Genomic DNA, 14,982 nt, shown 5'->3' on the forward strand with positions numbered 1-14,982 from the left:
TCTCTGAATAACAAGATTTATAGTGCAAGCCTAAGCACATTTACTCAGATGTAAGTTCAAATATTGTATATTCAAAAGAGCTTATACCCAGGTATGTGTGTTTTAGGATTGCAACCTTATAATCCAAATGTAGTTTTATGTCATGTTATGTTTCAATTTTTCAACTCCTGATCCCGGAAAGTTCACCCAACCATTCTGATAATTTGGGCAAGATTGCTGGTTTCTATGGCAACACATAGTGTAGTACCACTTCACTGTCAAGCTAATTTCATGAACTCACACGTTAAGGAATGTTTTGAAAATGAATTTACAAATACAAATAGAAAAGCAGCTAGTTTAAGAATGCAAAATTATAATAGTTGAAAATCATATAGTGAAACAAGTCAAACTTACTTAGGTGTGTAAACCAAATTTCATGTTTAATCTTGATTGGAGGGCTGGTATCATAAATGCCATCCAACGGCGAAGAAGCTGCCTCCTGTGGTTTTAGTAAAATAGCCAGTAGTTTTATGTGGTACTTGGTTGGCAATGAATCTTTAGTTACAGAAGAATATGTCATCACATGTTAGTTGCAAAGGAGTGATGAGGGTCTGTATATATTGGGCTTTTGCCCCAACCTTAGCCCCCTCCCACACCAGCATAACTCTCCTTATACTGGCAGAGGCTGCTTTACTGCTGTTGTAAAGCAGCCTCTGCCAATGTGTGCAACCTCCCATGCACCGGCAGAACCACAGGCACCCGCTAGAGCAGGAAAACCCATGCAAGGGGTTGGAGGGAGGTGGGGTGAGGGTGGGCAGAATGGTGAAAGGGGGGGGCAGAAGGGCAGTGATACTGTAGGGAGGAGGGTGGATCAGGACCAGGAGGAGGCAGGTTCAGCTGTGGCAGCACATGCCAAATCCTGAGCCCCTTCCCAGGCCTCCTGCATGGAGTAATATGGACTTACACCAGTGATTGAGCTGGCCTAGGTTCAAGTTGCCCCATAGTAGCTGCTGGGGCATACCCCAGGCCAAGGGGATAAATATCCCCTCACCTCAAGGAGACTTCCAGCAGCTGAAAATCCCCCACAGGATGCAGTGGAAGCCGCATTGGTGATGCTGCATCACCACATGGGGATTTAATTAGAATTGGGCTGCTTGTTTCAGCTTTCTACAGATGTGGAAATACTGTATTAAAGCCATCTGTGGTTTATTGTTGTAAACTTAGAACAATCAGCAGAAGAGATCAATGTATGAGGCAGTTAAATCTGACTTGAAGACTGGGACCAGCACAGAATCAGAGAGGTCTAAAACCATTAAAATGGGGTTGTTCTTATGTTCTTAAAATGATTGGCCAATTTGTTAATTGTGGTCTGTGTATTCACACATTTGGAAAGAATAAGAAATGCAACAAAGTTTAATACTGAATATATTTTTAAATATGCCACTTGAAACTTTATTTTCGATATTTCAGCCTATCCTAAGGTCATGAAACATGCTGAAGCATTAAAAATCAATCAAATTAAACTATAATACTTGTTATGCATCAATCAAATTAATTACAGCTTCCTGTAGTTCCACCTCAAAATTATATTTGTGTGCATATATTAAATTTCAATTCATATATGGTTTATTTTATTTTAAAAAACCATGTTTTCTCATGCTTTTTAAAATTAGCATTATGTAATTTAAATTACATAATTTAACATGTAATTTAAATGTACATAATTAAATTTTTAAATCAGCATTTATTGTGTATTTTAAATAAATTTATTTTATTATGTATTTTGCTATGTAATTTTATTCATGTACAGTACACTTAATCCTGAAAATGTTCTTTCTTAATCTTCAGAGACCACCTTCAACAACTCTGTCGCCAGCAGAGGAGGAAGAGGAAGATGGGGGTGAAAATAGCTGTGGCCCTACAGGATTGTGGGAAGCACTGACACCCTGCAATGGATGCAGGAATCTTGGATTTCCCAGTCTTACTCAGGTAATTTATCCCATTCCCCAGTTGACAATAGAAAGTTGTTTGAACAATGCCTCCTTTATTGTATTTTCTAGACCCTGGTTTTTAAATTACTGATTTCAAGATAAAATCAGGATATTAGATCCCATTAAATCTTAAATATGATGCAACTTGAGAATATAGAAAAATAAATGTATCATGAGCAAAATTGATTCTGGAAGGAGCAAAACTATAGCTTTCAGAGATATATATATATATATATATATATATATATATATATATATATATATATATATATATAAAGTGATTAAATAAGCAGAACATTTCTAAAGATGCTGTGGGTCTTTTTCAGGAGCATTTTCCATGTTTGGCTCAATTGTAGACATTTATATCCTGTCTTTCCGTCATTAAAAGATACCTTTTGCAACACTTTTCAGAGAGAACAGGTTCCCTTCTTTCATTATTTTTCGGTTATTGTTTGTGCCATGGATTGGACTAGCTCTCTTGTCTCTGGATCATCATCCTAGACAGCCATGACAGGTGAACAAGAAACCCACTTGCCTTTTCAGTTATATAAAGCAGTAAAACTTTCAAAGCACACCTTCAGCTGTGTTCATGCACCTCCCTTCCACCCTATTCTGTATTCTGCATGATGAATTTGCCTTGTATTTCTGATATACAACAATGTTGACAATAAGTTGTTTCCTCGTGACCATTTTGACTTCTGTTCATTCTTACATGATACTGCAATTTTCTGTTTTTCCTTTTTCCATTGTTCTGTATTGGGTTCCTCCTACCTCTTCCAGCTCTGTCACTGGCATAACATTTTCTGGCATCAGAGGCATGTCTGTTGTGTGAAGGGAGATTACAATATGATGTGCATCGACGATTCCTTGTTTTTCCCACCCCTCCCATATTATGCCCCAATTTCCTCCTCGTTTTGGCCTCTCTGCTGGTGGAGTTGTGCTGGCATCTGAGTGACAGCTGAGCTATGTCAGTGCGGCATTTTGCTGACACTGTGCCGGCATCCATGGCACATCTGTCAGCAAGCAGACTTCTACACCAATAGGACTGTTGTTATGCCAGCGTATGTGGGGATATGCTGGCATATCTCAAGAATAGGATTGGATCTTTAGAAGAGAGCAGCGTATTCTGTTAACTTGGATTCAGCTACACAACACAACTTTTGATGTGCTACATAATAAAAAGAATAACAGATTTGAATGCAAGAGATGCACCCTGTTAATGTACAGTTTTGAACTGAAACTTTATAGGAATAATAGGGTGTCACAATAAAGTCTAACTTAAAACAGGATATGGATCTTAATTTACTTCAGTTATTTGTCACATTTGTATCTTGCCCTTTCTCCAAGCTCAGGCTGGCGTTTCCCTCTTTTATCATCCAAACAGAACTATGAAATATATTAATTCACACTTCTGAAGTCCAGTTGCACACTCTCTAGCTACTACATCTTTGTAGGCTTTGTCAAAAAATTATGGCATTTGTTTTATCATGCTTTCAACAGGGTGCTTTATTTCACTTATCTCATTCATCCTCAGAACAATTCTGTTTATATTTGAGTATTACATCATCCTTTTGGTTTTCAGCTTGAAAACATTATAAAATGCGTTTGCTTTAGTAGCAAAACATGGAATTTGGTAGAAAACAATAGAAGCAATAGTTAGCAAACAACCGAATTATAAGCAATGTGTACATTCTGCAGTGATTAGAAAAATAATAAATATAAAGATGACAAATATCTCAAGTGATATGATTCAACTCGCAATCAGTTTCATCTCAGTTATTAAAAAGGAGGGAAATATTTTTCAGCAGCTACTTAAAAGTGTTAACATTTTGTTGACATTTCAACAGCTACTTTCTGTGCTGTGTTGTTTATACTTTTAGACAACTAAAGCATCTGGCATTTCTGCTGCATTGCACTGTACAGTGTGAAATGAGTAAAATTCTTCTTAACAAGTAAGTGGTAAGAATCTTTTCTGAATGAAACATAATTAAAAGTTCAACTCTTTTATGGATTTGTTGCATCGCGTAAGTCTTTGTGCATTATGTTGTGTTCTGTGTCCAACATAGTGCAGTATGATGAATAAAAAGGTATGCATAATAACCAGTAACTGATTCAAAATAAATCATTTTACAACAAAATTCTATGCATATCTGCTCAGAAGGATGCTCCATTACATTCAATGGGACTTGCTCCTAGCTAAATACAGAGGTGTAGAAGTCTGAAACAATATTTTACACTGACAAAATAGATCAATTGACCACAGACACCATTATTTAAATAACAAGTACTGTAGAGGAAAACGTGCTAAAGTGTTTTGGTTGTAAATATTTGCTGACAGTCATCTTGAATTCATCATCTAACAAATTTTCCTCAATTTTTTAAGAGCGACCCAGGCCCAATTTATTCTCTACATTTCTATGGTATGAAAACAGCTGTTAAACTGTGCCCCTGTAAAATCTACTATAGATTTTGTATGTGATATCATGATGGGGGAAAAGGGGTTTTTAGCACATTTTCTGCTCTTTCCAGTACTGATTGCATGCCCCCAGTACACTATTTAAAGTAAGAGAAAGGCTACAACAGAAAGCAGTGGCAGCCTTTTTTTTAGTGTAGACTACAGAGTAGTCTGTCTTCTGGACAGTTCTTCCGTACATGACAGAATAAATGCTGTTTTATGTGATGGCTGTTTTGCAGCAGCTAAAATAGATGATAGGCTGGAGCTGCATTTATTTTGACACAAAGTCTTATAGCAAAAACTGCACTGTTGGAAAGGTCTACTCAGAGATAACGCTAATTACACTGCAAATCTTCTTCCTCTTATAAAATATCCAAGTTACATAGCATTTTTAAAATTAAAATAATCATTCAGTAAATTTTCATTGCTGAAGATATTTGGACATCACAAGGGACAGGACCCAGTGAAGTGGCATTGATTTGAATTATTGTATGCTAGTTGAACAGCAATGCCATATGTGCTTTTGACTCTTTCTAAAGCATTTAAAAATTATATACTGTCTTTCAAAAAGTATTTTTCCACAGCAGCTGTCATGTAAGTATAACACTGTAATAATATAATGTATAAAATAAACTAAAACCATTTAAAGTAGCACATTAAGCAATACAGTAGCTCAAGTACAAGTGTACCCCTGCATCCATGGAGGTTCCATTTTGGACGCCCACGCCCCCACAGATACTGACAATCTGTGGATACCAGGAACACCCTTTAAAAAAGTAGGGAAAGTAAAGGAAAAAGCCAAAATTAGCTCCGCCTACCTTTGCATAGTGAAACCACTGCATTTTGAGAGCTGCAGACAGGTGATGGACACCCCAAATTCACTGCCCTTGCCCCCATAACCTGCCACTATTGCAACCTGAATCACCTAGCCTCATGGTTGGGCTGCCCCAACCAGCTGTTATCACTAATTTCAGCATTTTAGGTGTTGAATTGGATACATTTCCTCCACAGAAGAAGCATATCTTTTACATCATCAGATTGCATCTTTTTTTTGTGTTAATATTTCACTGACCAATATAGCGGTGGTGGTGTGCGAGTTGCAACTTTCAAATGATGATAATTCTATTTGCATGGAAAATGTGGAAAGTAGGTCATTACCTGATTTTACTTGTCTTGTATCCATCAAACCTACAGAGGTGGATTTTTGTTATCTTTAGGGAATAGAGGCAAAGAGAAATTTATTAGTCATTCATTAGATTTTACAGCGACATATTCTTCAAACCATTCCCTTTTTAATTTTTCAATGCCTTCAGAAGGAAAACAACAGTAAAAGGTCAGATGGGGTATGTTTGGGATATACCTCAATTGCCATCTACCATTTTGTCCATCCAGAATATTATCTGTTTTATCAGACTCTTCTTTAGTATCTAATAATAACTTCTTTAAAACAGCATCTTTAAAATGAAAACAATTTGTGCTTAGTACCTCAGAACCTCCATCAAGGGAGCACGATGAGTGAAGAGAAAAATATTGTCATATTCTCCGCTATCTGTTAAGTCAGCAGAATTTTATGGGTTTCATTGGCATCCTTCAGTCTCGGAAAACTATGGTATCACGCTCTGAAAAGCTGGTTCTGGAACAGCGTCTAGTGTGACCGAAAAGGCCAATTCGGGAGTGACAATCCCTTCCACACTGGGAGCAAATGTATTCTGTCCTTGGTGTGTCTCCCTGGCTATGGGCCTTCCTTCTTTGCCTCTTTGCCTCAGTCTGTTGGCAAAGTGTCTCTTCAAACTGGAAAAGGCCATGCTGCACTGCCTGCCTCCAAGCAGAACGCTCAGAGGCCAAGGCTTCCCATCTGTTGAGGTTCATTCCTAAGGCCTTCTGATCCCTCTTGCAGATATCCTTGTAGCGCAGCTGTGGTCTACCTGTAGGGCGCTTTCCCTGCACAAGTTCTCCATAGAGGAGATCCTTTGGGATCCAGCCATTGCCCATTATCACGACATGACCGAGCCAACACAGGCGTTTCTGTTTCAGCAGTGCATACATCCAGCTGAATCCAGCTGGATGAAACATACATCCAGCTCGTTCCAGGACTGTGTTGTTTGGAACTTTGTCCTGCCAGGTGATACTGAGGATGCGTCGGAGGCAGCGCATGTAGAAAGCATTCAGTTCCTCTCCTGTTGTGAGCGGTCCATGACTCACTGCAGTACAGAAGTGTACTCAAGACACAAGCTCTGTAGACCTGAATCTTGGTATGTTCCATCAGCTTCTTGTTGGACCATACTCTCTTTGTGAGTCTAGAAAACGTGGTAGCTGCTTTACTGATCAATTTGTTTAGCTCAGTTTGTTTAGCTCATTACGTTTATGGGTTTAGTCTACCACTGTAACGACCATACATCCTCCATGCACTTTGGTGAGATTTGTGGAGGAACCCAAAGCACTGACAGCCCAGTCCTAACTAAATCCCCTTGTGACTATGCTGCATTCTGCATAAGATTTTCAGTTGCTGGAAATCTCCTCAGGGGACATTTATACTCTTGCTCTGGGGAAAGCCCCAGCAACCATTGTGGGGCAAGGTGGACTGCACCAGTGATATCACTGGCACAAGTTGATGCTGCCCTTGTCAGCATTTTTATGGCCCAATCCTATGCAAGATGACTGAAGGCCTGCCAGAGCAGGTAAGGCCACACAGGGGTTGAACAAGGTGGGGGAGGGTGGACTGGGGAGGGGGTGGGCAGAATGGTGCAGTGATGGTGGTTGGGAGGAGGGTGGCTCAGGCCTGGCAAGGGGGCAGGTTCGGTGGTAGTGGTACATGCCAATCCTGGCACTCTTCCCAGGCCTGATCTGCCTTCATGGATCAACATGGACTTGCACCAGTGATCAAGCTGGCGCAGGTCCAAGTTGACCCATTGCAGCTCCTAGGGGTTACCTGGGACAAGGTAACTAATGTTATACCAAGGAGGCTTCTAGTGGCCAAAACTCTGCTGTGTGATACAGTGGAAGCTTCACTGATACCACTGCCTTGCTGCACAGGGATTTAGTTAGGACTGAGGTGTTATTCTACTGAATGTGTAGGTTAGGACTCAAACTTCAGGCAGAACAGGAGTCTCATAATGTTTGATAAGTTGCAGATTGTACCAGAGAAGAAAATGCTTAGCTTTGTGTCTTTGAAAATAACTGTCAATAAGTGAAACATTAAAATAAATCCCATCTCCTTTAACTATGCAGATTTTACCTCAGTCTTCAGTAGTATATAATCACTGCCTGCTGGCTTCTTCAGGGCAGAATACGTATTGCGTCTTTCAGCTGCTCAGTAGCTGCCTAAATGTGTGGGCTGTGTATTCTTAAGACTAGTATACTTCCAGTTTACCTATCACTTAGAAATTCCTTGAACTCTAAGTCAAGGTTCCAGAGTAAACTTTGAGCTTTATAGGGATTTTGTTGTTTGCCAATACAGTGGTCTAATTTAAAACATTTAGGGGGAAAACACAATAACTTTTCTTTAAGCAAAATTTGCCAAGTTGCAGACAAAGGATATGTTGGAAAGAATTGCTCAGATGGAATCTGACAAATGGAATCTGAGGGTGACTTTTGTACTAAGTCCTGCCCATGATTGACTCTGGCTTCCACTCCCTGCCAAGATGAGCAGTTGATGTTATTGTCAGAATCAATAGTTGGAAAGGTAATTCAGCAAATGTAATTATCATAATCAATGCAAAAGCTAGCAATTTAACAGGGAAATAGGCAAAAGGGTTATCCTAAAATGTATGTCATTTTGTCTCATTCATCCCTCTATGACACAGGTAGCCCAGCAGTCAATTTTCACTTTTCTTTCCCTTATAATGCATACAAATTATCTGGTGCATCAAACTGAGAACATTTCAGCCATAATGCTTTAAAACCTTTTATCCATAGGCAACATAAATCATCATAGATTTACTCTTTTATACCAACAAAAAGATGTCCCATGCATGTTTCATGACTGCATTTCAGAATGTCCTTTGCTGTGTAACAGAGGTGGGTGAAAATGGGTTTATTTTTTTGCAGATTGTGGTGTTTTCCAAAGTTAGAAGTGAAGAAAGCAGTTTTGTGTTTTTCTTCAAAGGGCACATTTTTATATATTATAATTATAAATTGTAATCACTTTAAAAGTACTAGGTAGGTTATATAGGTGGCATAGTGTCGGCAGATGCAGCCACATGCATGTAGAAGTGTTGAAAAATATGTAGAGATGTTAGAGAATTTTTTTTTTTTGCAGAGATTTTTTTTTTTTTAACAAAAATGAGAAATGCAGAAAGTGGTGTTATGTGCTTTGGTGTCTGATTCTATACCTGGGCAGTGCCAGTGGCCACCATGCTGCCCAGGCAACCACTGTTGCAAAAATGCCATAAGGCACTTCTGCACTGGTGGCAAAAGTACTGGACCAGTGCTGAGACCCACGCCAGTTGGCACTGGGCCTCAGCACCACAATGATGTTGTGGGTGAGCGGCCAGTGGTACGTTGGGCCACCAGCCACTGGTGAGGGAGGTTGAAGGGAAGGCAGGGAGGGGGCAGAACTGGGTGGATGGAGGGTGGGCCAAAGGGAGAATTGGGCCTGGCAGGAGGGCAGAGACAGAGGCAGACTCTGCTGCTAAATCCAATGCCCCCTCTCAAACCTGGGGCCCCACACGGGCTTCCTCAGTTGTGCAACATAGCTTGCGCAGCTCCAAGGAAACCCACTGAGGCTGCAGCTGTGTTACCCAGGGTAAGGGTACAAACATTCCCTTGCCCCAAGGAGACTTCAGCAGCTATCCCGGGCCCACAGAATGCAGCAGTGGCAATTTTGGCACAGCTGCTCCTCCTATGCGCTAGGTCAGTGTTTCTCAAACTGTGGGTTCGGACCCACTAGGTGGGTCGTGAGCCAATTTCAGGTGGGTACCCATTCATTTCAATATTTTATTTTTATTAGATTAGACTTGATGCTACCATAGCATGTGACTGCATTTGGGGAAATGTTACAGACTGTACTTTTAAAAGACTACTATGTATATGCTTTTAACAACAATAGCAAATAGAACTTACTGCTGGGTAAGTGTAGGTAGAATTGCAGCCTAGGATTGTTAAAAATTTCCCTGCTCGATGATGTCACTTCTGGTCATGACATCACTTCTGGTGGGTCCCGACAAGAAGCTTTTTCTAAAAAGTGGGTCCCGATGCTAAATGTGTGCGAACCACTGCACTAGGTCATAGGATTGGGCTTTTTATTTCATTATCGCCAAAAAACCCACTTCTAATAATAATAAAAGCATATACAAATAATGCTTGTTATAGCTTAACTCTCCTCCATCCTCCCCCTCAATGAGAATATCATGTATGATGTTGGACTACTAAAGTACCGTACTCCAATGTTTCTCAAACTATGGGTCAGGACCCACTAGGTGGGTTGCAAGCCAATTTCAAGTGGGTCCCCATTCATTTCAATGTGTATTTTAAATTTATTAGAATTGATGCTGCCATGGCATGTGACTGCATTTGGGGAAATGACTATACTTTCAACAGGCTACTCTGTATGTGCTTTTAACAATGATAGTCAATGGGGCTTACTCCTGGGTACATGTAGGTAGGATTGCAGTCTAGGATTGTTAAAAATATTTGTGCTTGATGATGTCACTTCCGGCCATAACATCACTTCTGGTGAGTCCTGACAGATTCTCATTTTAAAAAGTGGGTCCCAGTGCTAAATGTGTGAGAATCACTGCCATACTCTATTCTACTAATTTACTAGTGTAGTGGAATTTTGTATTGGACTACTTGCGGTTTAAATGAATTCTGATGAGAGATACAAAATAAAAAGGCATTATAATATAGGAGTGGTACAAGCTTACTCCAAGACTGACCAGAGTCTACATTTTGCTTACTGGTTTCATCTACTAATGTGCTTTTAAGATTAAAATAGCTCATTAATAACCTTACATTTCACATGTTAGCATAGTAAGCAAGTCCATAATCAGAGCATTTGCAACTGCCATTGTCAGGGCAGCAGACAAGCCACCACTGCTGCCCAGCATTAGCATTGGATTGTAAGAGAGGAATATGGCTTCCTGCTCAAAATTGTACCAGCACTGGGGGATTCAGAGCTACTTTATTAGCCTTTTCTCCCCTCTGTGCAATGCATCCTGAACACCTCTTCATGTTCTTTCCCTTAAACACCCATGTGTACAGCACATCTGAGCTATGCAGGAGCTGTGAGGCTGCTTTCATAGCAGCACTAAGGTCAGATCCCATTAGGAGAAAAGTTTTGCTTGCACAGTGCTGAAGTGTCAACCTTTATTATGGAATAAACATCATTTATTGAGTGTTCAATATAAAATATCCCATTTTTCCAACTTTACCAGTAATTAGGCTGTTTGGGGTTATTTGTGTATCCAATTCCAACTTTGCAGCCATTGTGGACATAGCTTAACTACTTGGGGGCGGGATTTTGTGGTCCTTTTTCAAGGGAGATACAGGTAAACCTGTATCTGAATTCTGATTCAGAGCTGAATTCTGGTCGTCTCCGGAGGGCTTTCTGAAGCCTGCATCTGCTCACGGCCTCTGTGGACTTCATAATGGCTGTTATAGCCAAAAAAAAAAAAAAAAAGCTACTTCCAGTTTCCTGAGGGAAAATAGAAGTGACACTTCTGTGCCTTTTAAGGAACTCTGAGGCCCGGGATAGCCCCCCCAGTATGCCCATCCATCTACGTGTTCAGTTTCATTATTATGATTCACTTATGTATGAGAACCACTTCAGAAAAATGGTTGCCTGATGGAGGCCACTTAGAATGGTATCTACACAGAGGCTACTCCTTGTGGCAAGCTTTTGTGTATTTTGGTTTAGCTCAGTGTTTGCCAAACCATGGCCCACAGGCCAGATCCAGCATGACTGAATCCCTCCCCACTTTGAGCAGTGCTTACCATTTGGCCGCACTATTAATAAGAAGCCCCTCTGTCGCGCAACCCTCTGTGCAGTTGCTTCTGCCTGGAAATCTGAGCGCAAAACCAGCTGGGACAGCAGGCTACAGACACGACTGCCCAAAGCATAATGCTGTGGCGATTGGAGGGGCTTCTTGTGAGCCACATGGCAAAATGGTAAGCACTGGTTCAAATGAGGGCCACTTTAGCACTGCACAGAGGTTGCAAGTTTGGCGACTGCTGGCTTAGCTTATGGATTGGCCATTGTCTGTTTAACTTGATGCCACAGAACCTGTTTGCAGCAGTCTGGAGAAAACCGTAAGGGTGGCTGCTCAACAACATGAACCATGTTGGATCATCTCCCCAGGTTATTGTAATATTGCATTTGAAGGTTGCTTGTATTTTTCTTTCTCTGTGCAGTTCCCACAATAACAAATAACAAGCATCAAGGAAGAAATCCTGAAGTACGTTTAATGCAATTATTAACTCAAAGTTTATGATGCCAGTGCCATAACTGGTTCTTTACAACTGCTACTGTAACTGAATATTTAATTCAGTTAAACTCTTTAATTATTTTCAAAGCAATGAATGTATCTATTTATTATTTATGTTGCCATAGTAATAGAAATAATTTAAGTACATTTTAAATACAGGACAGCTCTACTTTCTTAATCTTAAAGTATATAGACATGCAATCAAAAACAAAATAATAATGGCAAAAAAATGAATATAATTTTAGCTTCTTTGAAAAGACTGCGCATGTGTCTTTTCAATGTTCTCATTATACCATCCCAGTCAGAAAAGTAGATTACTTATTTAAAGAGCACAGCCTGCCATCAGCAACAGCTGTCCTGCGGGGACTTGATAAACCTCCTGGTTTTGCTGCTTCGCTGGAGGTTCAAAATCAGGAGGGCCTTCAACTCCTGGCACACTACAATACATAGTAGGCTGCATTTGGAATAACTTCTGCAACCTTGGTTTAATGGTTTATTATTCAGTCACAATTCAAATGTAAATTCAGTCATATTAGTTATAAATATCCTTAAATTGAAAATGCAATAGTAGGGAAATTACTTTTTCTTGAAAAAATAGAGCATGATCCTTTCCTTTCCATGTAGCAATAGCTCTAAACATACAAATTAGATTGCCAGTTAATTAGTCTTTAACTGTTGGTCTTCAGCTGGCTTTGTTGTTCTGTGCCAATCTCAGTGTAATATATATTCTGCCATTCTTGGTAACATGAGGCACTCCCACTTACAAATACAGCCCAAACCTAGTTAAATAACTGCATGGCAATGCAGCAGTGCCAATGCAGGCAGCACTGCTTCCCACGGAGGAATTTGAGCTGCTGCTCCCTGGAGTAAGGGGACATTTGTCCCCTTGCCCCAGGATAAGTCCCAGCAGCCACTGTTGGTCATCTTGGTTATCACTGGCACAAGTCTGAGTTTATCCATGCCAGTGGATCAGTCCTGGGAAGAGGGAATCAACGGAATCACTGCAGTGAGATTCTACATTCTCCTGTTTCACAGAGGAAATAATAGAATAGAGGTATATCTGTAGCAATCCCTTTGGAAATGGAGAACCATTTTTCTCTTGAAAGTGGCAATGTCTCAAGAGATGACTCTATCCATGCTTACAAAAGTTAGGTGAAGCTGTAGTGCCTTGTTCTTTGATCTCTTGGGGATGCTAATAATACCATTATGGATTCAAGAAGCACTTTGATCTATCATGAGTCACAATCCATATTTTAAACTAGGTTTGCATTAATAGCATTTTCAAATGTACTATGTTACCTAGAGGTTTACGTTCCTTAAAGTTATTAATAGTCAGCCCTGCAGGAATTCTTCCAGGAGATTCTTCAGTGATCCTCCATAAGTTTAAAAGGTTACTTAGAAATCTGGGTGATGACTAGCTCAACAATGTGTGTAATTCAGATAGAGGGCAGAAGTTTCTGGAGGAATATAGACTTGAATGCCCTCCAAGAATCTACCCTCCAAGAATCTGGAGTAAAAGCAGGAAATCACCCAAGTGGGTTGATGAATGTTGGTTTGAAAGGTTTTTCTGCTCTGTCTCAAATAGTTAGGCACAATAAGTCTGTGCCAACTGTGCATCCTGGATTGTGAGTTTGGGATGCACTTAGCTGAAGTGTGGGGGCAGCATATGAGAATAAGGCTACAATCCTGTACATGTTGTGAGTAAGCCCCACAGAACATTTCTGGGTAGACATGCATATGATTGCGCTGTAAGAAACATTGATTCCAGTGTACAGAATTGTATGAGGAACTTTCAGCAGATGAAATTATTATAACTTTGGAGCCAAAAGTTGTTTGTGTTGTTAAATGTTTTTGAAAATCTTAAACTTGCACACTAAACTTTTTTTTGATAAAGCCTAACTACATGCAGTTCTGTTTAACATAAGTCTAGTTCTCACAAAATCATTGGAGAAGTTCTGTGAGTGAAACCATGAAAAGAACCCTGCGCTCAAGTTTTGTTAATTGCCCCCTCCCTTATGTCATACTCCGCCTCCTTTCCAAGGATCCCCTGGCCCTCAGAAATAGCTTTTCAGCTAATGTAAGGCGCTGTTGCTATTTGTGCAAGGTCTGCATCCAGTTAATTATCTTATAATCTTTACAACTGTCTTCTGAGGCTTTGCATATACTATACTGCAGATGGGAAACTGAGTAGCTTGTTCAAGGCCACTTATGGCCCAATCCTATTCTCCCCCGCAACTGGAATAAGTGTCCAAGATGTGGGTTGTGCTTTCTGGCAGTTGAAAATGGCCTTTTGGAAGTACATGGAACTGCATGCTTCCGGAATGCTGGCGGTGAGGCCTGAACAGCCCCGCAAACAGTGGCAGGATACTGCCACTTATGACAATGTACATGCTCGTCCTATTGACGCAAGGCTTTAATTGGAGGTAGCAGTGGTGGATGAAACAGTGTAATATATTTGAGAACCTTTGTTATGCTTTGTCATAGGTACAAGTGTTCTATTGTTAATGTGTTTCATTGTTTCATTACACTTCATTGCACATTAGTAATTATAGCATACTTTGATCTTGAGAGCATACTTCAGAACTTTCCATCTAAATCCATGTAGAATCCATTTCAACTGTTCAGTGCCAAGCAACTGCTATGCAGTCATGTGCATATCTTCTTTCTGCACGTGACCTTGGACAGCTCTGACATTTCAGTTTAGTGTGTAGGGATTGAAGACTGAATCATCTCTACTTGATTAAAATTAGATTCCAATGAAAGTCAGGATTTGATTGTAGTTGTATTACTCAGTCAAAAAGCAACAAATCTATTGAAAATGTTATACCAATTTTCCCATTGTGGATGTATCAAGGTACTGCTTGGTACCTTGCCTTTAAAAGGGGATTGGACAAGTTTCTGGAGGAAAAATCCATTATAGGTTACAAGCCATGCTGTGTATGTGCAACCTCCTGATTTTAGAAATGGGCTATGTCAGATGCCAGTGCAAGGGAAGGCACCAGGATGCAGGTCTCTTGTTATCTGGTGTGCTCCCTGGGGCATTTGGTGGGCCACTGTGAGATACAAGAAGCTGGATAGATGGGCCTATGACCTGATTCAGTGGGGCTGTTCTTATGCTTACATAAGCTGTGGA

The 14,982-nt window shown here is 40.3% G+C and overlaps 1 protein-coding gene across 1 annotated transcript in view; it reads left to right on the plus strand.

Moving 5' to 3' along the window:
* ANKS1B (ankyrin repeat and sterile alpha motif domain containing 1B) overlaps positions 1-14,982 on the plus strand; it is a 406,398-nt gene that overhangs the window by 87,072 nt on the left and 304,344 nt on the right. Inside the window, exon 9 of the mRNA XM_066634627.1 lies at positions 1,828-1,968. Within this exon, the coding sequence (XP_066490724.1) occupies positions 1,828-1,968 (141 nt within the window). The remainder of the gene's footprint in view (positions 1-1,827; positions 1,969-14,982) is intronic.

The sequence above is a fragment of the Tiliqua scincoides genome, chromosome 7, assembly GCF_035046505.1.
Source record: "Tiliqua scincoides isolate rTilSci1 chromosome 7, rTilSci1.hap2, whole genome shotgun sequence".
In the NCBI taxonomy this organism is placed as follows: Eukaryota; Metazoa; Chordata; class Lepidosauria; order Squamata; family Scincidae; genus Tiliqua; species Tiliqua scincoides.